Source organism: Schistocerca cancellata, chromosome 6 (assembly GCF_023864275.1).
Source record: "Schistocerca cancellata isolate TAMUIC-IGC-003103 chromosome 6, iqSchCanc2.1, whole genome shotgun sequence".
Taxonomy (NCBI): domain Eukaryota; kingdom Metazoa; phylum Arthropoda; class Insecta; order Orthoptera; family Acrididae; genus Schistocerca; species Schistocerca cancellata.
The window spans coordinates 362,284,278-362,311,345 of NC_064631.1; the positions used below are offsets into that span (position 1 = coordinate 362,284,278).

General features: G+C 40.1%; 1 protein-coding gene across 2 annotated transcripts in view; it reads left to right on the plus strand.

Annotated features, from left to right (window-relative positions):
• The window catches only part of LOC126190702 (villin-1), a 375,484-nt gene that overhangs the window by 102,985 nt on the left and 245,431 nt on the right, over positions 1-27,068 (plus strand). The window contains exon 2 of one of the 2 annotated variants that reach the window (XM_049931170.1): positions 25,645-25,698. The exons of the other annotated variant lie outside the window; for it this stretch is intronic. Coding sequence (XP_049787127.1) covers positions 25,646-25,698 — 53 coding nt within the window. The 5' untranslated portion in view covers position 25,645. The remainder of the gene's footprint in view (positions 1-25,644; positions 25,699-27,068) is intronic. 2 annotated transcript variants of the gene reach the window in all.

Genomic DNA, 27,068 nt, shown 5'->3' on the forward strand with positions numbered 1-27,068 from the left:
AAAAAAGTTTTTTAAAGACATTTGTTTTTCCTACGCTTCAAAATAACTGCTAAACACAGAAGACGGCTAGTTGAATGAAATCTACTTATGTATTGGTTAATGGGCAGCTTTATTGAATTCGTGTTTGTTAATGATGACAAACCCCTAAAAAGGAATTTCAAGTACATGCATTAACGGGTTAGGAGAGCTTGAAACATCGCCACAGAGAATTTGCAACATCGTCGAGGACGTCGGAGCGGAGGTGCTGGAGGCAACAGTTGCAACGGGAGGAGGGGAGGGTCTGTAACAGCGCAGCTGAATATTCCGTTGTCGGTGGAATTGTCGTTTGTCGGTGTTTCTGCTGGACACGGCAAAAGACGATGGAGCAGCGAGCGAGTGACGTATTGCCCAACTAAAGCGGCTGAAGAGGTCTGTCTAGGTCAGAAGGTGGTTTTTGAAATGTTTACCGAAGACTGAAAAGAAGTCACTGAGCAGACTTGTTAAGCGAGTCAACCTTTTGTAAAATATCATTGCTTATTGCTTTCAATATGAAGGTGCTCGTTGAGGAAGGTTTGACTCTATTTTGTTCCTTGTAATAATAATACTGATGTACACTCTACACTATTTATTCTTCTGCTTTATCTATTATGTCATTATTACATTCCTAAGGAGCATAAGCCACTCCATCAAGAGTAAGATCAATAACAATAAAGGTGTGATTCAGCGATTAAATGTAAATGCACATCGCTTTATCGGCACAACTGCAATTTGATGATTAATGGCTGATGTCTTTCATTTGTACTATTTAAAATCATACTGGACACTTATCAGGAAGTGGTGAAACCAGCGATATTTCTCACGGTAGCTACTTAGCCCGATAAAAGTAAGCAAGGGTTGCAAGTCGTACACAACAATAAAACTACAACAGTTTCAATGATTAGGCTGTCACTGTTTATTTATTAATAACTTGTCAAATCGTGATTCTATTTTTGAGACACAAATAACCAAATCATTATATCAATGAAGCCTATTTTTTATGTTAGCCGATGAAGATAATGTTAATTCACATAGTTAGGAAGTGGCGATTGGCACTAATAATTCCAAAGCTTCCCTTGCCTGCTGTGGATATTCCTCTTTCCTTTTCATCCAGAAGACATCGATCTTCCGCGAATTAAATTCCATGTTAAGCATGCCATGAGCAGCAAAATGAAGTGTTTATTTCGCCTTTGTTCTCAGATCAGCCAGTTGTACTGACATATCCAAAAAGGATTTACTATCGATCTAAGCCCATTGCAGCTTCAGAGTTCATTTCTGGGAAGTAGCTTAACGGTTTCTCTTCCAAATTATGCAAGCTCTGTATCAAGCAAGGAATGTGAGAACTTACTACCACAGAATGATCCATTGCATTTCTCTGACAATCTTCTAAACGCAAAGGAAAGACTCAAACATCGTCTTTTGAAAAGACGTTGGCCACTAGCGAAGTTTTGCGAGGAACCTTATGATTTCATCGTCCGGTGGTAAAAAGTTTTTTTGTTTACAAAATTTAAGTGGTTGAAAAGATCAGCGAGAAATGATGATTTACATAGCAGGGTTACAAAAATAATTCGCATAACAAAATTTATAATCTTGTAGGAACAATAACAATTCAGCTTTTAGTTCCAAAACTCGTGTCAATATCTTTCCTTCGGAAAGCCACCTGACCTCTGTGTGATAGACGGAAAGCAGGTATAGCAGGTATTCATAAATGATTCTAAATAGTTGAGTTTGCAACACATCACCCTCAACGGAGCTGACAATTTGATAGCTTCTTAAGCACGTCATCTACAGTGTGATTATAATTAAACTTTCCCTATTCCACACGTTATAACAGGGAAACTATTTACCGTATGAGTACCAAACTTGGTAGCATTAATGTCCAGAGTATGGGGTACATGATTTCCATGCGTCACAGCGCCACCGTCCTGTTCCAACTATGGCTACCAGGTGTCGTGATCTGTCATCGTGATTCATAGTCTCACCCACCCGACCAGTCGCAGTGGACTTGTTGACGTGTCAACGTGAGCTTGGACAAAAGGAGCAGGGAATTATTGGTGAAGCTCCATTATCAAAGAAACAGTAATGATGCAGCTGCACTTGGAGAATATCGCCAGCTGAAAGAACTACGGAAGGATCCTCTTTCTCCACCTGCTGTGCGGAGCATGATAAACAAGTTCGAATCAACTGGAAAACTGGGCGTCGCTCCAGGAAGAGGCCGACGACTGATTGCACCACAGCTGGTTGATGAAATCGCTGTTGCTATGGCAGACAACTCTGTGCGCAATTCCCGATTGTCAGGCCGTGCACGTGCTATGTGACGACAGTTGAACATCCCGTGGTCCACTGTACGGAAGGGGCTTCGAACCATTCTCAAATATTTTCCGTACGAGATCCATATCGTACAGCAGTCTGCACCACAGGACGCGCAACGACGTGTTGACTTTGCTCTCCACTTTCTCTCAAGGACTGAAGTTCACGAGGATTGGCCCTGGACCATCCTATGGACATAAGAAGATCTTTTTTTTCTGTAGGGTGAGGTGAAGTCACAGAATTGCCGAGTGTGGGCTCTTCAACTACAGTCACTGTGCGTGAAGTTCCCCTGTATGGTGAACGTGTCACCGTATTGTGTGGCTTCACGATTACGTTCATCATTGGCGCATCCTTTTTTTAACAGGTCGGCCCTCAAGGACCAAAGACGTGGAGTGTGACTGGCCAGCGTTACTGCGATATGCTTCGCCAGCATGTCACACCCGCCCTACAGGAGGGAGACGCACTGAACTCAATAGTTTTCATGCAAGATGAAGCCCCACCGCACATCGCTCGTGAAATTTACGCGCTTCTCCGTAGTACAATTGGAAACGATCGAATTATCAACCAGCCGGCCGGAGTAGCCGTGCGGTTCTAGGCGCTGCAGTCTGGAGCCGAGCGACCGTTACGGCTGCAGGTTCGAATCCTGCCACGGGCATGGATGTGTGTGATGGCCTTAGGTTAGTTAGGTTTAATTAGTTCGAAGTTCTAGGCGATTGATGACCTCATAAGTTATGTCGCATAGTGCTCAGAGCCATTTGAATTATCAACCGATCGTTTCCAAATCCTTGGCCGACACAGTCACCTGATCTCACTCCCTGTGATTTCTGGTTGTGGGGCTATCTGAAGGACAGGGTTCACCAGCGGTACATTCACACATGTGCTGATCTGAAGCGCAGCATGTGAAGAGATTTAGTCAGCATACCTACGGGCATGCTTCGTTCTGCTGCGCAGAATGCAATCCTGAGATTTCAGACTCTTGCGGACACTGATGGGCGCCATATTGAGCCCCTTTTGTAGCAGTAATGGTACCCGTATATAATGATGCAGTATGATGTACCGTAGCAGCACATTAAAAGTATTTCAACTGAATTGATTCTGCATTCTTTCTCTTCCCCATGTTCTTGACATTAATGTTATGAAGTGTGGTAGTCGCACTGTTTTTAGTTTCCGTGTTATAACGTCTTAAATAGGGAAAGTTTAATTATAACCGCCCGGTACATCAGAAGGTAAAACAATGGCTACCAGAGCTTGTCGATGAAGAAATCACTGTGTCCATGAAACATTTTACGTTGTTGACTTCAGTTTCGCAACGAGACCACTTTTATTGCCAATCATAGCTTAGCACTATAACTACAAGTGACGATACATTTTATCCAATCAATGTTGTAGTTGCGAGTGGTTGCTAAAAACACGTCGTTCAAACACTGGCCAGTATTGTTTACAGGAAGTGCTTCGCAAAATAAAATGTCTTCCATGAAAGTTTCATCTGCTTCAAAGTGCAAAATACCATAAACTGCTCATAGTCTGAAACATCAATTGATACATCAAACTGTAAAGCTCATCTTTCATTTCTCGACTAATTGTTCTGGAATGTCACCGGCGTATCGTTTATTCCACGTTCAGTGTAATTATCAGAAAGTGGTACTCTTTCTAGCTAATGCTTAGCTCATATAATTTCAACCATATCCAGGGCTGCTGGCAAAATAAGATTCTCAGCATTTGTATGCAGCTACCCTACTTAAGCTAATAATGCTTTCTCGTTGACACTGCTTACGTGACAAATAACAATACTATTGTATTACGTAAATAGTAGTAGTTCGCTGCTGGTTGAGGGTTTTCAATTTCTTTCGAAATCCAGCGGATTATCAGCTTGGTTGGAATTTTTAGTGGGGAGGTGACGCATAAGCTTTGATGGTTTCATACCCTCATGTGACAATACTTCACCGCGAATTACACATTGAGGTTTATTACTCATAACAGTAAAACCATACTCCAAAGTCAATTTTTTTCGATTTTGATTCGCTTGCGTGCCTGTGAAGTATCGTCTCAGTTGTGAGACTCGTTTCGTGATTTCCTGTCAGAAAGGTTACAGTTCGTGGTAAGTGAAGCAGAGCCATCGAGAAGAACAGAATTGATATCTGGCATTCCCCAAGGAAGTGTTACAATCCCTCTCCTGTCCGTAATCTACGCAAATGATTTAGAGATAACCTGAGCAGGCTTTTTAGGTCGTTTGCAGGTGATGCTGTCATTTACCATCTAGAAGAGTCATCAGAAGATCAAAGCCATTTGCAAAATGATTCACACAAAATAACTATATGGTATGAAAGGTGGCAGTTGACCCCAAATAATGGAAGGAGTGAGGTCATCGACAGTGATAATAAAAGGAATCCATACACGTGAAGGTTGTCAGCTCAGTTAAATACCTGTAGAAAACAGTTACGAAGCACTTACACTAGAATGTTGTGAGGATAGACAACCAAAGACTGCGTTTTATTGGTACAATACTTAGTACGTGCAACAGATCTTTTAAGGAGACTGCCTATACTAAGCTTGTCTGTCCTCTTTTGCAGTATTGCTGCGTGGTAAGGGATCCTTACCAGACTAAAGTGACGAAGAACACTGAAGTTCAAAGAGGTGCAGCTCGTCCTGTACCATCGCAAACTAGGGGAGAATGTCTCGCATGTGGTAACAGAACTGAGATGCAAATCATTAAAACAAACGTTTGCTACATTCCAGAAAGATCTTTTCACGAAATTCCAATCACCAAACTTCTCCTTCAAATGTGAAAATATTTTGTTGACTCGTACCCTCAGATATGATCATCTTGATAAATTAAGAGAAATCAGAGCTCTCAGTTAACGATTCATTTTTTCCACGTGCTATTCGAAAGTGGAACGGTCGAGAAACAGTATGAAAGTTGTACTATGGACCCCCTGTCGAGCACTAACATGTGAATTGCAAAGTACTCGTGTGGATGCCGGTAGCTCATCAGATCTGAAAGACTCAACTTTTTATCATACATGCTGTAGTTTGTACCGGATAAATAATGACATATTCCTAGAAATAGGTTTTATTGATTTTTTCGTAAGGGCTACATTTCACATTCCCGTATGTCCATCTTTAAAGTGATATTCTCTGGTTCATTCGTTGGAGCACAGGTAGTATCGTTTCCCCTTTTTATCATAGTGCCAATTAAGAGTTATAATGCCAGAGAAAATTTCAGTTTTCAAATTGCGGAATTCCATATGGTTGCGAATTGAAAACGACAGTGAAAATCCGATGATGCTTTGTACGTGTTGGGTAATGTGTCTAGTTTGCCGGTCAATGTGTCACGTCGCTCTTTTCGGATCTGAGCGCACATTGAGCACGTATAGATGCCTAGAAAATAGTGTTTACCGCTAAGTATGAGTGCCTGCTGACCGATTTCACCTTCTTTCTTGCAACCCACATAACGTAACTGCCATGCATTTCCTTCTTCTTGACAATTGAGTACCTGGGTGCACCAAGTGCGTTAACCGACTAACGCTGTTATTGCGTAAACGTGCGCATTGCATTCTTCAAACATTCCACTATCGTCTTTAAAGAAATTAGTTCCACATGATGTCGTTAGATGGTAAGAAGATTGCGTACAATACTTTTGTTGCACCCATGACTTTAGTTCATTGTTCACACACGCGTCCCGGCCACATGATGAAGATGGACGCTAGTGACGAATGTGTTACTTCAGAAGAAGGAATTATCGTTGATGACAATGACTGCAACTGTGCAGGGTTAAAACGACAACGCAATTTGTAAGGGTGGAAACGAAATGTTGCTAAGAAGCTTCGAAATTCTAGCAAAATCTATATATCTGTAGAGACAGAAAAAATAACAGCCAAGAAGTTCAAGCCAGTTGAATCGTGTTGCAAAAAGAGGTCTGTGTTTTATTTGTTCATTTTTCTCTGCCATATCTCAAGTGGACAAAGTTTAGTATTATACAGTTCTGCTTATTTTTATATCGTAGTCTATATTTGTTGCAATCTATTCTAGGTGCTGTCAGACCTTAAAGATCGATCAACACAAGGAACTGTTTGTTGCATTTTGGGATAATAGTGACAAAGTACTTCAGGATGCGATCTTGGTGGGATGCATGACAAAAAAGAAAAACAAACTATATCTCTCAATCCTGAAGCACAAAAAAACTATTATTGGACGTATACCATAAAACATAATGGATTCGTAAGAATAGTTTGCCAGAAATTTTTACGATCTGTGCTGTAGTTTTCTTAAATGAGGCTGATATCAGTACAAAATACACTAAAGATACGTATGTTATATTAACACTGACTTATCCATGACACAAATATTGTTTTAAGGTCTGTCATATTTTCTTCAATAATCGGAAACAATAAAACTTATTTGGGGTGGTTCTGCTATGTTCCACGTGCTATTCCTGAAGACCGAAGGGGTAAACACCATAATCGGCCCAATAAGACAGTAAAAAAGTTTGGCATCTTGTTGAAGAACATTGGTCCCAGTTCCCACTACAGCAGGGCCAGAACCAAAATGATGTATTTTGATAATTCTCAATTAACTGTCCAGAAACTTTATATGTGCTTCAGGCAACGTTTTTATGAGTTAGAGGGAAACCACTTAAAATGAAGTACAGCACTTACCGCGTAGTCAATATTAGGCAACCGAGATCAGATAGGTGTGATTTTCATGCTGAGTGTGATGTGTTTTTGGCAAAAACTCCTGATGACCAACGTAAAGTTAGCTATAACCTACATAAGGCACGTGCCAAAGCATATCAACCTTTGAAGGCAGGTTTTAAAAAAATATGTATTAAATCTGACGAAAGGATTCTTTTTCGAGAATTTGATTATGCCCAGAACTTACCTATATCTAAATTAAATGTAACGTCACAGTTCTACAAACGATTTCTCTGGTTGTATAATTTTAATATTCATTGCCATGAAGATGGTACCAGCTCCTTCTACTATTTCTTGGAAATAGAAGCAAGGAAAAAAACACACAGTCTGTGTGTTCATGTTTGTATGATTTTATTCAGAAAATGTTGGCCACATATATGAATCTGAAGAAAATTGTTTATTCAGATTCGTGTAGTGGACAGAACAAAAATACTACTCTCATTATGTTTTCATCATGGCTGACCAAACATCTTAAGATTGAAATTGAACACATCTTCCCTGTTAGGAGCCACTCCTACAACCACTGTGACCAAAATTTTGGAAAATATCGTACGCTGCTAAAGAGGGTTGCAAATATAGAGTTTCCTGCTGAATATGTGAAAATGATGGAAGAATGTAGAGTGTGCTCCAAACGATTCAATGTCGTTATTGCTGCTTCCCAGATAAAAGACTGGTCAAAGGCTCTTGCTCCAGTGTTTTTCGAAACACCATGTGCCAACGGTTACATATTTAGCATTCAGAAATATTGTTGTTTACACTACTATCCAAGGGGTGTGGCGTGAGGATCACATACTTATACTCCAGTGTATCGACCATTTACTATTTTCAATCATAGTTCCCCTTTTCTAAGTTTCACTGATCTTAATTTGAGAAATGAGCCTAAACTAGGAATAAACATTGAAAATAGAGAGGTATTATCATTATGTAAATTTTTGAAACCATGAAATGCTGAGTGGCTTACTTGTCTCCTAAACACAGAATGTGTAATTAATGATGCCCCAAATAACATGTCAGATGTTGAATCAGAATCTGAGAACTAAAGATTTTGCAATAACCCTAAAAATATTAGAGCTTGAACATTTGGAAAGCAAAGCAGCTGAACATTATACGAGGATTGTCCATAAAGTAAAATCTGATCGGTCGGGAAATGGACACCACTTTGAAAATCCGAAGAAGCTTTGCAGAAATGTGTTGGGTAGTGTCTCTAGTATGACGGTCCATCGCATCAAGACGCTCTTTTCAGTTGTGAGCGCACTGAGAGCGAGTAAAGGTGCCTAGAACAACAACGTCTCCCGCCAAGTAGGAGGGCCCGCCAAGAGGCTTCGCCTTAATGAATACAGCCCACCTAACACAACTGCCACGCACTTCCTTCTTCATGGCAATTCTCAGCCGCACTTCGCAGGATCAGTGTAGACGCTCCTGCAGCCTTTTCGATGGGAAGTGTTTGATCACCCACAACTCAGCCCTAACTGGCTCGTCTTGAGTATCATCTCTGTTCACATGAAACGGTGGATTCGAAGACAACACTTGGGCGCAGGCTATACGCTGTAGACCAGCGTAGAGAATTATCGGAAAGCACAGGCGGCTGCGTTCTATGACGATGGTGTTGGAAATTTGGTATTACGCTCCGACAAATGTCTAAGTCGGAGCGGCGACTATGTAGATAACTATCTGAAAAGTGTAGCTAACTTCTGCAAATAAAATGTTTCTGATTCTCACTGTGGTTTCCATTTAGCGACCAATCGTAACTTACTTTCTGGACAACCCTTATATAGTCTATGCAATAACAGTGTTAACTGAGTTTCTATAAATGTCAATATTTATATTTGTATCATTAAATATGACTGGATGTTATGCCAAAACATTAGACATTTTTATATTCTTGATAATAAATCTGTCTCTCAGTGCATTAGTGGTTTATTAAATGATTCCTGCACTTTCAAAACTTTGAGGCCATTTATTTCACTATGGCGTATTTCCACTAACGCTCTTTTTGCACCCAGATACTCAATTCTCAGCCGCACATCGCAGGGGCAATGAAGACACTTCTGCAGCGTTTTCAAGGAAAGTGTTCGATCACCGCCATAGAATAGTTCCACCTCTGCTTATAGGAACTACTGGCTACGAAGAAAACATTTTGCATTGACAATGAGCTACAGAACACCGTAGAGAATTGGCGGAAGGCACAGGCGGGTGCCTCGTATGCCGAGGGTATTGAAAAATAGGTACAATGTCTAAGTCGGAGCGGTGACTATGTAGGGAAGTAGCCGGAAGGTGCAGCTAACAGTTTCAAATAAAACATTTTTGATTTTCACTGTGGTTTCCATTTGTCAGCCGATCGAACCTTAATAATCGAATAGCCCTCGTAGCTTGCAAATTCTGTACTATACATAGAATACTTGTCTTATAACCGAAAATGACACACTGCTGTGGCACTGTACTGTTATGTAGCGTGTCTGAAACGTGGAAAATATAAAAATTATTATATCCAGCATTTTATAAGCAAGTGAATGTGGATGTGTTATTTCTGATGAAGAAGCGCCAATGACATCGGTTAAATAACGAACTTCTCAGCAGTATCTCATGCTGTCGGCAATGAGCCGTTCGTAGGATTGAATACAAGAAAGAAGTGAGCTGTCACGTACATACTTAGCCATAAATACACACACACACACACACACCCACACACACACACACACACACACACACACACACACACACACAGGCTTTATTTAATCGTCTTACAAGGAAGCCCGATAAATCTTACAAGATGAAAAGGGGACGGCAGACTTCCTTCCCCATCCTTTCCTATTGCGATGGGACCAATGACCTCGTTGTTTAGTCCCCTCCCCCAAATCAACCAACCAATCGACATTACGAGATGATTATTGGAATAATACGTCCACTCTTCGTATCGTGGAACACCTGTAATAAAAGAAAACGGCTTGATTTCCAACAATAATAAAATCGAGTAGAGAATTTGTTATGTTCGAAAGAATTCGCTGTTACAGAAAGGAACAGACAGTAAGCACGGAAAGCTGTTGTTTAGCCCACCTTTTCAAGGAAACCACTATTGCGACAGAACAACAGCACTTACATTTCTGTTTCAAGTACCATTCTCATGTCAACGGCTTCACAGTGTCCCAATCATGCAAGCTGTTTCTTGTAAACAGGCGTAACCATTTAGTTACTGATGTCAGATTCATGTCAGATGAATGTTATCTCCCGACGTTAGACGGCAGAGACGGCTGATACCATCAAATGACGCATGTTTTGACTTTTTGCGTCTCTCAGTCCTTTTCTCCCGGTTCGTGCAATGTAGTCACTCTCGCCTACTTATTCTGACATATTTTATTTCCGTTTAAGGACATTTTACTTTTCTATCATTTGATCCCCAATATGTTTTACAGTCTTCAGCAGAATAACTACAATATAGTTTGTGTTTAAGGTAACGGTATCATAAGGTTACCATAATGGTTAGTACCAAAATCAGGACAAAATCCACAGAAATCCAGTTACAAGATCAGATTGAGGAGGGACTCAAAACGCCTGGAAAAATTAACCTATAGTAAGTAATGAGCACAACACTTGTATAAATATATTTGAAAAGAACAAAATATTACATAAGTTACATATATATACGATTTGTACACAGATTATTTTATGGAGTAGACGTACTTTTCAATTGCTTTGACAGGTTTTAGAAGATCAGTTTGTTTACTTGTATAATTATAAAACTATACACAGCTCATTCAAAGTTATAAGTGTACTGTAATATGCTGTCGGTCGTTAATACATCAAAACGACTCATTTCTTCAGTCCATTGAGCTCCCCATAACGAAAAAATTCTCTCTCCATTAGAATTATGTGCTACAATTGAAAACATCTGTTGGTATATCTTAGCAAATCTGTATTTCTTTAGTTTTCATAACCAAGTAACTACAGTTTTCTTTCTCTTGTAGTGAAATCATTATTTTCTCCTTCATGACCTTCACTTCAACCACAGATATGTCACTACTTTCAATTTTCATTTTCTGCATACTAAACAAACTCCACTGAGTGTGAGTAAACCAAAAGTAAGCCTCGATTTAAGGAGTAGAGGAAAATTCCACCAACATCTTTGGTGTTTTTTCTTCTGACAAGAAAAAAGGCTTCACAGCTTCCCACGGTTGTAAGATTTTCTCAACTATAGCCACTGAAAACAGACATCTAATTTTAGACAGCGACAAAAGTTTTCTGTAGCAGGTATCAACAAATTCACATAAGTCAACAAGTTTTGAATTTCTGATTGTGTAGATAGAAAAGTAGTTAAAAAGTTTCACCACAAGTAATTCGATATCAACAGACAAAATATCTGCAGCAGTTAAAACAGTGTTATGTAAATTGTGTGCTGGACAGACCGCTCCTTCCATTTTCTTCCAAGTTTCGTTTTTAAGCGACTGGATTTTGTTTTCACCTCTTCGGTTCCATCCCCAGAAATTGGTGTTGCAATTGTCACCATAAAATGCAACACAATTTTTAAATTAATTTTAAGATTTGTGGCAACTGAAATGCGTAAGTTGGACACAGTCTCTGATGTTTCATTTTATACAGAATCCGGCTTAATTAGTTTAGTTTTCATCGTCGTGTTTCCTGCATCAAAAGACTGAGCAAATTACAGGAATTTACCGCCATCAGTTTCTAGATCGTAAAAGCTCTTTTTTTCTTGTTCTTCTTTTTATACCAGAGTGTAAATGGATACGGAATGAGAGGCAAGGATATCTTTGATTATTGCTGTGACTTTTGTTCTTACGGAACATAACTGAACACAGTTTCGTCGTGCAACCTCGTGACTTTAGTGAATGTTGACATTTTACAGTTCTGTGTTCTGTTATCAGTTCAGCGGTAGCAATAAACATTTCCTCTCTTGTGTTCGGTGTTACAAAAAAATTGTGAGTTTTGAACTGAATGCTTCTCCTTGAGTACTTCACTTGTGCTTTTGGATCTCAATATGATGACTTACGTCAGATTTCCCACCGTGTTCAACTGAAAAATAGCAGTAACAAATTTTGAAGAATGCTTCCCAATCTGTGTTGCCACTTTTTCTGAAAATACCGGGGACAGATAATGCAACGGTAAACGAGTTTATGGAACTCAAGTTAATCAAAAACATAAACAAGTGAATAATGGCTATTATACAGCGTTGCTGACAGCAGTCAAATAAACTAGACATAGTATAATAGTAAGCCGCTGGCTGTTGCTTATATGTTATGTATTAACACATATTAATACACTAAACCACTAGAATATAAATATTCGAGTCTGTTCCTAGAAAATCGCGAAATTTAGCGTCCAGATTGAGCCTGTCTGCGACACGGGACAAAGAATGAAAAATCGAGACATTCCCGATAAATCAGGACGTATGTATTGCTACTGTAACGTACACAAATGCAAACGAAGGAACAATAAAGACATTCAGACAATGCCAGCAGAATGTTATGCATCAGAGTGCCTGGATTTCATGCTCTTGGTATTACTACAGGAAGAGAAAAAGGCCATTCCGTTAGCTAACCCTGACGATTTTCCGCGCTACTGGTAAGTCGTGCGTTGCTAAAGAATTAAAACTGCTTTGTCTTCAGTACTGGTTACTGCTACGTATTTCGAAAAGACTAAACCCCTCAGTGTCGTAAGCAGCTAGCACTGTGGCATCGTCAACCACAGCTTGGAGTAACCTATCCTATTGGATGCCCCAAATGTAATTTCGCGGGTACACATATAATACCACACGACGAGACGTATTTGAAGATCGTCAAATCAAGGTCGCAAAGCAGCTGCTATAGCTGGAAACGATAACTACCCCTGCCTCACGGCTTTTCTTAAAAAAAAGCAATACGCAATTCAGTGACAGCGAACCTTACAGGCGGAAACAGGTGAAAGAATGTCGAATCAAGTTGGCTACAGTTGCCTACGTGAAATCATAGCCTATGGTACGTTTCCCATTAACATTCGACATCATGGATCTCAAAGATACTGGCCTGAGCAAAATAATAGATCTGTGATCACAGAGTCGAAGCTTGTCGAGCTCTTTGAAGAACCGCGATTTAATGTTCAGATTGACTTTTTTATATATTTATTTATCTTTATTAATAGTTTGAGACCTATCTAACCAAATAGACATGTATTATTACATTGATTTTCGAAACAAGTTCTACAAAATCAAAAAATGGTTCAGATGGCTCTGAGCACTATGGGACTTAACTTCTGAGGTCATCAGTCCCCTAGAACTTAGAACTACTTAAACCTAACTAACATAAGGACATCACACACATCCATGCCCGAGGCAGGATTCGAACCTGCGACCGTAGTCTACAAAATCACAGTTTTGTTATTCCTTAAGAGTACCTAATATTTAGCTGTGATCTAGTTTCCTGGCAGTATGCGTTCGTTTCCATTTTTTTTCTAAGAACAAGCTGTAATGTAACTATTACTAATTTAAGCGTTTTTGCAAGTGATTGCTAACAGCTCTTATAAGACTGAGACAGGAGCGATGGATCCCAGTGACCCTCTTCACGGGGAAGCGATCGCTTCGTAGATCGCACATGCGTGGGCAAATCGCAGCGATCGGTCCTTGATCTCTAATCGTGTGGAAATTCCAGGCAATCTGCTGAATTGCATGCGATGAGTGGCAATATGGTCGACTGGCTGCGACTTGTTTGCATAGATATGAAGCGTCGTTGTGCAGTTCTATTTCGTTTCACTTCGTCCACGCTACATATTCAGGAATCACGAACCACTCCGAGAAGTGGAGGCCAGAGCTACCATTTATATTAAGAAGTTACACAAAATCCATACTCCGTATTTTGAGTAATTAGCATCTGAAGCTTGTGCTAAAGAAGTAAGCATAATGTGAAGCTCACAACACGCTGACTTTCATCTGATGATTCTGAGTTGTTTATGTTATTTATAAAACAAGTACGCGTATTATTTAACTTTTTAACTTTTATACAGAGTAATATTAAGTGGACATTTTAATTTTGAATGTTCAGAGATAATGTGTTAAACTGCTTTACTCTAGTCCCTTGTTATAGCATAGAATCTAACTCTCTCTCATATAATTTACAGCAAGAATTCTGGTAATCAACAGTGCTGCTATTGACATTTTGATAGACACGCCGAGGTTGCAAAACACATTGTGTCAATACTTACAGTTAAACTATAAGAATAAGGAATTGATTAATAAGTTGTGTTGACACACTATAAAGTTGAACACAATCCACTTGGCTTCAATGAAAAAGTCACGTGTTTTGTGACGTAACCTACAGTTCCCAAGAACAGCATTTCAAAACAAGCTTAATAAATTAAAATTCCGGTTTCTGTTTCATTTATTTATTTTTGCAAGTATTCATGGCTTTATGGATATCAGCTACCACTGCTGCTAAGCGTAGCATTTCATTTTCCATAGCAGAACTCAGTAGTGTTGGTAATACTGGTTGAAATTCCTTGACAAATCGTATCTGTACGGCAGTGTGGAGGCGAGCGATCGACCCTAGCGATGTCGCATGCAATGGATCGCTGCATTCCGTCACTTGTGTGTGGGGCCCTTTAAGTATTTCCTAAAATGCGTGAAACACACCTATCTATACGCCCTTTATCATCACCAATGGTTTCGGTTCACGACCATCATCACAGTAAAAATGCTTTCACACCACCACTTTGGTAAGGATGTTGTTCTATTGATATTAAGCGGCACTGACCGGATTGTGTGACCGTACTGCCATATTGATGTGACGTGACATGAAACGTAATCAGTATATGAACTTTTGTGTTTTGACGATGCCTGTTTAGCTACACCAGCAATGATAATAAAGAACATGTAGACAACCGCGTGTCATATCTTCCATAAAAGATTACTGATTTATCCAGACTGACAGAAAGTGTGTTATATCTGGACTGGAGACTGCGTAGAATGTTAGAAAAGAAAGACACTTGCTTGCGAGAAAAACGTCATCGCAGTGAATGATTATATGGGTGGAAATGACTTTTGGCGTATGTATGGATGTCCACTTTCTGTGAAACAGTTTCACTATCTGAAGGTATAGGAACGACATCTTACGATTTTATATTTTGCCTTATTCAGTTGCATTGGTGTTTCTTTGCTCTCTATGGACGACAGTTCTCGCTCACATAGTTGGTAGATGATATTTTAGAAATGTAAACTGAATTTTCCGGCGGTGCTTGGCAGCACATGATAACAATATTGAATAGGAAAGACTTCCTAATGTTCTGGAAAAATACATATGTTTTGTCATGAACCGGCTTGCGGCTTCTCAGGCCATCGTCAGGAGACAACTGAATGGCACAAATGCAGACAAAAAAACCTGTGACGCATACAGATATTATTTATACAGAAGATACAAAAATGACGACACTGAAGTTAAATGCATTTGCACAAAAAGTTTTCTTTCCTGTTTTAGTCAATGTAACTATTTCTGTGTGGCATAAAAAATGTAACACATTCCTATGCAAACACTCTGCATGTCATCATTTTTGCATCTTCCTTGTCAGACAAACGTCATTTTATCTGTGTTTGCGACCATTAGTTGTCACTTGATGTAGCCTAAGAAGCCGAAATCAGTTTCTTAAGCAAATAAATACAATTTTGCAGAACATTAGGAAGTATTTGCTATTAACAATAATATTAAGTTGAGGTTGTCACTTGAATATCGGGACCTGATTGCTCCTGAAATATGAATCCCACTGAACACACTTGGATTTCGATCAGTTTCGCGAGTGTTCAAACGTTGCAGAAGCTTATTAGTCAGAGATGTCAATGCTTCTGAAGAACCGATCTTTAACAGTAATGGCTGTGCAAAGGGCGATCAAAAGTTTCCTTTCGAAGGCCGTACAGTCCAGTATCGATATACCAGTCAGGCAAAATCGCCAAAAGCATTGAGGCATTCATCCCACCGAGCCACCATGTTGAAGATACCCGTCTGGCAAAGCACAGTGTCCTCTTGCGTGAAGGAGTTCATAAGTGCATTTGCACAAAAAAATTTCTTTCCTATTTTAGTTAGTGTAACTATTTCTGTGTGGCTTAAAAATGTAACACATTCCTATGTAAACACTCTGCATGTCATCATTTTTGTATCTTCTGTGTAAATAATATCTGTGTCAGACAAACGACAGGAATTGTAGACGCTTCAAGGGTTTTTTGTAGGGGCGGAAAAGTGATAATCGCATGGGAAGACGTCAGGACTATAGGTCGAGTGCTAGTGTCTCTCCCACTTGAGTTGGTCCGTAATGGATGAGGCTGCCCTCCCAGATCGAGCGGCGTGTTATGACGAATCGCGTCTAGTAAAGAACTTGATGATGCTTTTTAGAGGGTTAATCATATCTCAAGATGGCAACTAGGTGCCGATACCGGTAATGTATTACATATTTCTAAGCGATCGCGACGCAAGGAATGATTATATAAACAGCTACGGAATTCCGTTGCATTTGGTCAAGTAGTTTGACCAAAATTATAAATACTGCAGTTTGAATGGTCACAGAGGCCCAGTTGTAGGTATAGGGGGGAAAAAGCACTCAGTCCACAAAGGAGATTATGTTCAAAACGCTTATGAGATTCACCCTAGAATTGCTTATATGTTTACGATGCATACCAAGTACGACTGATAGAGTATACTGAAAGTGTACAAATAACGGCAGCACGAATGGTCTCAGGTTTCTTTTTAATCCACAGGAGAATGACACGGAAAACCTGAACTGACAGACCCATATCACTAACCTCAATTTGCGGTAGGATTTTGGAGCATATACTGTACTCGAACATCATGAATCACCTTGAAGAAAACGACTTATTGATACATAACCAACAAGGATTCAGAAAATATCGTTCTTGTGCAATACAGGTATCTCTTTATTCCCATGAAGTAATGAGTGCTGTCGACAAGGGATCTCAAATCGATTCCATATTCCTAGATTTCCAGAAGGCTTTTGATACCGTTCCTCACAAGCGACTATTAATGAAATTGCTTGCATATGGAGTATCCTCTCAGTTGTATGACTGGATTCGTGATTTCCTTTCAGAGAGGGCACAGTTTGTAGTGATAGACGGTAAATCATCGAGTAGAATAGAAGCGATATCTGGCGTTCCGCAAGGTAGTGTCATAGGCCCTCTGCTGTTCCCGATTTACATAAATAATCTGAGCAGCCCCCTTCGATTGTTTGCAGATGACGCTGTAATTTACAGTCTAGTAAAATCATCAGACGATTAATTCCAATTATAAAATGATCTAGAGAGAATTTCTGTATGGTGCGAATTGTGGCAATTGGCACTAAACAAAGAAAAGTGCGAGAAAAGAAATCCGATAAATTTTGGATATACGTTAAATCGCACAAATCTAAGGGCTGTCAATTCGACTAAATACCTAGGAATTACAATTACGAGTAACTTAAACTGGAAAGACCTCAAATAGATAATATTGTGGGGAAGGCGAAACAAAGACTGCGCTTTGTTGGCAGAACACTTAGAAGATGCGACAAAGCCACTAAAGCCTACATTACACTTGTCAGTCCTCTGCTGGAATATTGCTGCGCGGTAGGAGATCCTTACCAGGTAGGATTGATGAAGGTCATCGAAAAAGTGCAAAGAAGGGCAGCTCGTTTCGTGTTATCGCGCAATGGGGGTGAGAGTGTCACTGATATGACACGCGAGTTGGGGTGGCAGTCACTGAAACAAAGACGGTTTTCTTTGCGGCGATATCTATTTACGCCTCTTCCGAATGAAAAAATTATATTGCTGACACCCATCTACGTAGGGAGAAATGATCATCATACTAAAATAAGAGAAATCAGAGCTCGAACGGAAAGATTTAGGTGTTCTTTTTTTCCCACGCGCCATTCGAGAGTGGAATGGTAGAGAAGTAGTATGAAAGTGGTTCGATGAACCCTCTGCCAAGCACTTAAGTGTGAATTGCAGAGTAACCATGTAGATGTAGATGTAGATTTAGACAATTCAAGACAGACGTCAGCTATCATGCGAAAGCTTGCCTCTGTAGTTTCAACAACAAGTACTAAGTTAAGAATCTAAGAATGCATTACAAATCCCTACGTGTTGCCGCCGAAGGGGGCTCTGATGCGATACTAAACTGATGACAGTTTCCGCAGAGGCGGTTAACACTCTCAATTTCCGTGTTCCATATACGACTAGGACCGGCGGAGCCGAAATACTTGGAAGTATGAGAAGTACTCTCCATCAAGCACTGTACAGTGGCGTGAAGTCTCGGCTTTTCTAGAGATGATTCTTGAAATGAAATAAAATACAACTGTACCATTATCATATAGCAAACTTCAAGTTACTGGAAGAGGGCGAACGACAGAATTACAGACGAAAATATTGATCAAACTAAGCATTTGTTTCTCCGTACCGGAATGTAGTAGGCAAATGGGGTTTGCTGCAATGAATAAAGCATACATTGACTTTTTTACTGGTATTTTATTGAAAATATTAATATATTCACTGACTAACTGGGACTTTCCTGAGGCAGCTCGGAAAGGAGGCAGTTCTGGGTGGAGATTTTAATTTGCCGGATATAGACTGGGAGACTCAGACGTTCATAACGGGTGGCAGGGACAAAGAATCCAGTGAAATTTTTTTAAGTGCTTTATCTGAAAACTACCTTGAGCAGTTAAACAGAGAACCGACTCGTGGCGATAACATATTAGACCTTCTGGTGACAAACAGACCCGAACTATTTGAAAAAGTTAACGCAGAACAGGGAATCAGCGATCATAAAGCGGTTACGGCATCGACGATTTCAGCCGTAAATAGGAATATTAAAAAGGGTAGGAAGATTTTTCTGTTTAGAAAAAGTGACAAAAAGCAGATTTCAGAGTACCTGTTGGCTCAACACAAAAGTTTTGTCTCAAGTACAGATAGTGTTGAGGATCAGTGGACAAAGTTCAAAACCGTCGTACATAATGCGTTAGATGAGTACGTGCCAAGCAAAATCGTAAGAGATGGAAAAGAGCCACCGTGGTACAACAACCGAGTTAGAACACTGCTGCGGAAGCAAAGGGAACTTCACAGCAAACATAAACATAGCCAAAGCCTTGCAGACAAACAAAAATTACGCGAAGCGAAATGTAGTGTGAGGAGGGCTATGCGAGAGGCGTTCAATGAATTCGAAAGTAAAGTTCTATGTACTGACTTGGCAGAAAATCCTAAGAAATTTTGGTCTTATGTCAAAGCGGTAGGTGGATGAAAACAAAATGTCCAGACACTCTATGACCAAAATGGTACTGAAACAGAGGATGACAGACTAAAGGCCGAAATACTAAATGTCTTTTTCCAAAGTTGTTTCACAGAGGAAGATTGCACTGTAGTTCCTTCTCTAGATTGTCGCACAGATGACAAAATGGTAGATATCGAAATAGACGACAGAGGGATAGAGAGACAATTAAAATCGCTCAAAAGAGGAAAGGCCTCTGGACCTGATGGGATACCAGTTCAATTTTACACACAGTACGCGAAGGAACTTGCCCCCCTTCTTGCAGCGGTGTACCGTAGGTCTCTAGAAGAGCGTAGCGTTCCAAAGGATTGGAAAAGGGCACAGGTCATCCCCGTTTTCAAGAAGGGACGTCGAACAGATGTGCAGAACTATAGACCTATATCTCTAACGTCGATCAGTTGTAGAATTTTGGAACACGTATTGTGTTCGAGTATAATGACTTTTCTGGAGACTAGAAATCTACTCTGTAGGAATCAGAATGGGTTTCGAAAAAGACGGTCTTGTGAAACCCAGCTCGCGCTATTCGTCCACGAGACTCAGAAGGCCATTGACACGGGTTCACAGGTAGATGCCGTGTTTCTTGACTTCCGCAAGGCTTTCGATACAGTTCCCCACAGTCGTTTAATGAACAAAGTAAGAGCATATGGACTATCAGACCAATTGTGTGATTGGATTGAAGAGTTCCTAGATAACAGAACGCAGCATGTCATTCTCAATGGAGAGAAGTCTTCCGAAGTAAGAGTGATTTCAGGTGTGCCGCAGGGGAGTGTCATGGGACCGTTGCTATTCACAACATACATAAATGACCTGGTGGATGATATCGGAAGTTCACTGAGGCTTTTTGCAGATGATGCTGTGTTGTATCGAGAGGTTGTAACAATGGAAAATTGTACTGAAATGCAGGAGGATCTGCAGCGAATTGACGCATGGTGCAGGGAATGGCAATTGAATCTCAATTTGGACAAGTGTAATGTGCTGCGAATACATAGAAAGATAGATCCTTTATCATTTAGCTACAAAATAGCAGGTCAGCAACTGGAAGCAGTTAATTCCATAAATTATCTGGGAGTACGCATTAGGAGTGATTTAAAATGGAATGATCATATAAAGTGGATCGTCGGTAAAGCAGATGCCAGACAGATTCATTGGAAGAATCCTAAGGAAATTCAATCCGAAAACAAAGGAAGTAGGTTACAGTACGCTTGTTCGCCCACTGCTTGAATACTGCTCAGCAGTGTGGGATCCGTACCAGATAGGGTTGATAGAAGAGATAGAGAAGATCCAACGGAGAGCAGCGCGCTTCGTTACAGGATCATTTAGTAATCGCGAAAGCGTTACGGAGATGATAGATAAACTACAGTGGAAGACTCTGCAGGAGAGACGCTCAGTAGCTCGGTACGGGCTTTTGTCAAAGTTTCGAGAACATACCTTCACCGAAGAGTCAAGCAGTATATTGCTCCCTCCTACGTATATCACGCGAAGAGACCGTGAGGATAAAATCAGAGAGATTAGAGACCACACAGAGGCATACCGACAATCCTTCTTTCCACGAACAATACGAGACTGGAATAGAAAGGAGAACCGATAGAGGTGCTCAAGGTACCCTCCGCCACACACCGTCAGGTGGCTTGCGGAGTATGGATGTAGATGTAGATAGATGTAGATCGACGGTTGTCGCCGTGGCCTCGATTGTGGTCACCTGAAACATGAAATTAACATACCACCCTGATCCTTACAGATGCAATTTTAGTTCTTCGTAGGGATTTGAAAAAAAAAAGTGAACTTATAGGTGTTAGAAAAATGGCCATTTTTGGCCGAAAAAATACTAAATATCAACATAAAAAAAATCGACTACGATGAACTGCAGAGAATTCAATTTGCTTGAAGGGAGATCAAAAATCATTAAAATTGGATAATAATTGGAGCGTGGGCGACGACAACCATGCCGAAAAACATAGTTTTGAGAAAAACGTGTTAAAGGTTTGACAACTATTTATCATAATATATAAAAAGGGACGAGCTTGAAACTTACGGGTTATCGTCGATGCCTGGTCCAAAATAACTATCGCCCCGGCTAGTGGATGACCACTTTCTGATATTTTGACCTGATAATCTCTCATTTTCGGCCTAAAAGCCATTTTTGTCGCTGAGCGCATCGCTGCTGACGTCTCTGTCTTCATAGAATCGGCACATTTCATCGCCGATTTTGATTTGAAGGGAATTGGCCACGTGCATTAATGAATTATGGCCTACATTCAATAGACATGTGGCCAAATTTGAAGCAATATCGACAACTACGCTTCCCATGAATATTATTTTTGGAGCTTATCTCCGAATGAGACTATTGAAACTTTCGTTCACATTTTGAGTAAATTCGCCCAAACAAAGCCTCAGCAAATCAGATTTACTCAGGTCTGTATAAAAAGGGAGCGTGAGTGTGGAACCGGTTCTCTGATGTCTAGGCGTGCCGCGCACGCTAGGCTTGAAACGGTCACAGAATCGTTATTTTTTTGATTTCGCGCATAATATTTTGGGGAATAATTCTTAAATGTTTATACATTCGAATTCCGTAATAAAAAAATTTCGAGTTTTTTTTACCATCACGCTGTCGTTCCACTTTGTGGAGTGTGCCGAAACAAAGACGTCGGGAAACCTAATAAACCGGGACAGACGGTTCAATTCAAAAAATTTATTAGGGTTTCGCTGGCTATCTCATCCACCAGAGCTGGAACGCGCTGAGCGAATGTACGTTTCAGGGAACAGCAGTGCGGATACCAAAAGGCGTATCAAGTGCTGGGAGTCGAACTCGGCTGTAAATAGCGGCTCGACACCAACACAAGTTCACAGTCAAGTTGGAGTCCAGGCAGCAAGTACGCGAAACAACACAGCTCGCAGCTCCTGGGGTAGATGAGTGGGTCGATCTTCGAAATATTGCTCCTACAATGGGATAAAAAATTCGGCTGGACATTCGAAGGGGACTCCGTTAAATATTGCACAGTGGTTTGCTGAGTATAGACGGAGATGTATGGTTTTTACAGTTGCTCTCTTGTATAGCTACAGAAGAAAATTGTAATTGGATGGTAATTCAATATAAAAACAATATTCTCGAAACCAAATTTGGGAAGCTATTCATACTTGAACTCTGCTAAAATTTTATTGCTTTTCATTTTTTCCAGTAAATTATGCTTTAGAAATACTTAAGACAATAGAAAATTTTAGGTACAAGCTAGAACAAGCAATTAAACTATTCTGTGTAAATTCTCCAGTTTCAGAGCATAAATTTACTAAACGAATGCGCGACCATAATGAATTTTCGCAATAAAGCCGTTAGATGACTTCATTCACGATTTATCAAGACTTTTGGCTGTTGCCATGATCAGACGTGTAATTAAGATTAAGCAACATAAGAAAGAGAGAAAGAGAGGTGTTTTTTACTCCTTTTCAGCCGACAAAATTAGAACACTAACCACCAAATCATAGGACCTGCAAAATAGCTTAAGTTTTCACTTAAAACTTCCGGGCTGATAGGCCGTGGTCGAAGTATAAAACTCTCTCCTGACGTTTCGTCTCCGACTTCGGGAGACATCCTCGGAGGTACAGCGGCGAACTGCTTAAGTTTGTTTTACGAGTAATAAGACATTTATCAACGTGAGAGGCCAACCGCCAGCTCGGCCCAGAAATTTACTGAAATAAAAGTGCCAGGTTAGAGGCAGCGCTGCTGGGTGACATGTAAGTTCTTTTTCTTTGAGATTATATATAGCCTTTTTAATCACAAACACTATAGGTTAAATTATAAAGTATGATTTCAATGAGTACTATTTCACATTCATAAGATTAGCATTATAGATGACTGCAATAGCTACGTGCGGAATTCAGAAAAATATAGCAAGTATTCGTTATATCTTCTTCAAAATTACGTAGAACTTAAGTTTTAAATATATTTTGCTGTGATTGTAGACATGGTATTTTTCCAAACAGTCTACTAAATTGTGTGGACTTGTAATACAGATTACAATGGATGAAATTGTTTGATTAACATTACGGTATATTGATAATTTTTTACTTATGGAACGTCTGACAGCAACTGAATAAAACACAATTATTCAGTTTCTGTCAGACGGTCCATAAATAAAAAATTATCAATATACCTTAATATTACACGCAAGTGAGGAAGACAGGACTACGAAAGTTGTTTGACTTAACAATTAACGCTTATGTCAAGGTAACTCCATTTTCCTCTCAGAGGGGGGTTGGTGCCGCGCATTTTATATGTATACGACTTGAAAAACGGCGGAAACGTATTCCCCCTAGCGTTACCTCTAGGCGAACATCTGTATCCCAGTAAACTTTCGATTGGTTCTGACAGGTGCCCAGCTAAGGCACAAGTCTTGTTGCAACTGGCACTAAAAGTTATTTTATGAATCGTACAATTTATTGGGTGATCTTTTTGCAACTGACACTAAACTTTATTTTATGAATTGTACTTTTTATTGGGTGATTTTTTAAATTTTATTTTCGTTGGCAGATAGCGTCTTAAGACTGTTATCTATCTTTCATCATTTCTTGATCCTCAGGCATTAATTATTAACATGAAAAATGCCGAGCTGCAGTGCCCAGATTCCAAGTTACACTATAACTGGCGGAGTAAGTATATTCAAAATGTGCCGGAAGAAGGCGATGACGTGCCATCTTCAGTAGGGCCGTGCCTAGAAAAGCCCTGTAGTGTTCAAATCAAACTTCGGGCTGATGACAGCCTCATGTCCACTTCCTACACGTAAAACCTCTCTCTACTGCTTCTTTCATCTCATGTACAGATCTTATGATAGCAGTAGCAAGAAATGTAATGAATGGAAATATGTCAGCGATTTAGACTTCCATTCGCAGCAAGAGGACTCCAAGTTTTCGCATGACACTTGTAGTGTTATTTTCTAGTCTGACATCAGGTCCTGCCGCGATGCGGTAGCAATAAGTGGTTAAATGCTTTGGGAGTGCAATGAAACCCCTGTCGCGTATTGTCAATGTCGGTTCTGAGTGGTCACTTCTTAGAAGTGATTTTTCTGTACATTTTTTTCATTGCTATATTTGCGACCTATTCTCTTCGCGTACAGTTACAAGTGCTTCTTAAGCTCTCTAAGATTATGCCACTAGAACGAGAAAACTTCTTGTCGTGCAAAGTATTCTTTACGTCGTATTGAGTTTACCGTAGCTATGGGAACGTAGAGGATTCTCTGACGTTGCTGTTCCATAGATATTCCATAGATCATGTATTGCAGCTGACATGTTGCTAATAAATGTTGATTCAAAAAAATTTTATTACCGATTATAGACTTTGCTTTAATCTTCGTAAAAACGAAGAGACATTAATGTTTTTTATCTTAGACTACTCACTTCCTATCTTCAGTTAAATTACTTTAGTCGCTGCAAACTGTTTGACTGATCATTACAATTTCTGTAAAACCGACCTCCAGCGGGTCTTACGACTTCTGTCTAATTAATTATTAAAGTTTTCAGGACATCTTTGACTAGTATATAGTAAAAAATCTTGCGCATCAACTTTATATCCTTCATAGCTGACGACTCACAATATATAACAAAACTTTGTGCCGTAACCAACTGTAATGCTTTCAAAGTTGCGAGGATCAGTTCGGCAGACGGACACAGCCTTAGTCATTAACAGTCTCACAACATTTGATATCGTACATTTAGAATAATACAATTCTTTGTTTACCAATGTACAACAATTCTAAATCAGTGGCGCAGACGAATCCAGCGGCATCTTCTAGTGCGGGCTGGCCGGTGGCCGTTAGTTTTTCCGTGACCAGTACTAATCAAACCCGTCACATAGGAAGTATCTTTCGCTATCGCTCGGTGATATGAATCAGGCAAAATGAACACAGTTACGTAGTTTCACTTACTACTATGAACTTATTACATTCACGGCATTACTTGAAAATAATGATGTTGTGTTGAGAACTTAAACATTTTTTCTGCTCTCAGAACATAAAACATTGACGCCGTTATTGTGTACCACCTAAAGGAATCCGCATGAAAGCTGAATTTTCTTTATAGCTAGATTAGTCAATGGCCGACGAATGATTTTTCATCAACGTTTTCACTTTTAGGACTAGCAAAGAACTTTGTCGACACAAACTTCATTTTTGCCGTGCTCTAACTGTAAATCACGGTATGTTTGCTCTGAACATTTGTTACTAAAGAAATTTGCTTAAAACATTACGAGCTGGTAAGATTCAATTGTCAAGGACTCGTTGTTAGTGTGTATTTGATATTTTGTCTAGAGTTAGACTTTAATTATTCAGTGTAGATGGCACAATCTGATTTCACATTATCGATTACAGGATGCCTGAATGCAGAAGTGTTCAGCTTAACAGCCTGACCGTCCAACAGGAGAGGTACGTAGACGAAGGTTATTAGTTAGGGCAACATCTTTCAGGTCACTAAGGACTCTGCCGTCCATTCACAAGGTATGATTTAATATAGAAGCTAAAATACTATAACACGCTGTAAGCGTGCCTCCTCCTCTTACACTTCAACTTTCTACGATGACTTTATATATTGATTTTCTGTTTGCATTTCCTCACTGCAAGGGATAGTCAAATGAAAACGAGACACATCGGAAAAAAGTAAGTGAAATGTTTATTGTTTCAAAACTAATCGCCTCAACTGTTAATGTATTTGTCCTACTGTGAGACATGATGGCCATGCGTACATGGAAAAACGTTTGCGGTTGCCTACGGAACGATGATTGTACCAAGGCGTCCACCTCTTCGCCCAGAGCAAATCAACTGACACGAATATCTTTCTTCAGAACTCCAAAAATTTGGAAATCGGGTGGGGAGGGATTACAGATGTATGGAGGATAAATAAGGGCTTTCCAGCGAAGCTTCTGAAGCGTAGTGAAACAACCTTGAGAATATGGAACGAGCACATTAGGTTGGTAGCAAGAAAGACGATTGGTCGACAACTATTTACTGGGAGAATTCTAGGAAAGTATAGCTCCTCTACAAAAGGTATCATCACTAGAACACTGTATCAGCCTTTCTTGAGTATTGCTCGAGTTTTCGGATCATCACCAGGTGAGGGGTTACATCTCGTGCGAGGACCGCGAAAATAAGAGATCTGACGGCTCGCAAGAAGGCGTAGCCTACTGGTAGTCGGTTTTCTTTCGCTCCCTTTGCGAGTGTAGCAGGAAAGGGAATCCTTGCGTTGGTACAACGTACCGTCTGCTATGCATCATATGACGGCTTTCTGAGAAAAAGTATGTATGCAGATGTACACATACAAATCTAAATTGCGAAATGTTGCAACGACTTCTTGTTCCTAAATTCTTTTAAGGTCGCAAATACCGATACGCTACTCGCCTAACATCTGAGTAACGAGCCAGAGCATATGCGGCATCGGAGCTGACCTGGACACAGCGCTTACGTCGTCAGACATCCTATACTTCAGCTTACTACTTCCAGCCAGCAGAAAATGTGAGCGCTATTGCCAGGCTTCAATGCGTAGTCTTATCGATGAAGATTACACATCTTTCACCGTCACGATTTAATTGGAAGCTCAGTCTTTGGCATTCAGCTAAATTTGTACTACAATGTGCTTTTGCTAAAAATTGTGGACTGTAGTCTCGTAAGTGGAGTATTCGGGTCCTTCAACTGAATGTACTGCTCTGCTCATTAATGCACTGAAAGAATTTCACGCGTGCGAATTCTGAACTTCGAGATGGCGCTGCCGCTGATACAATCGGATTAAGGGACACGCCTAT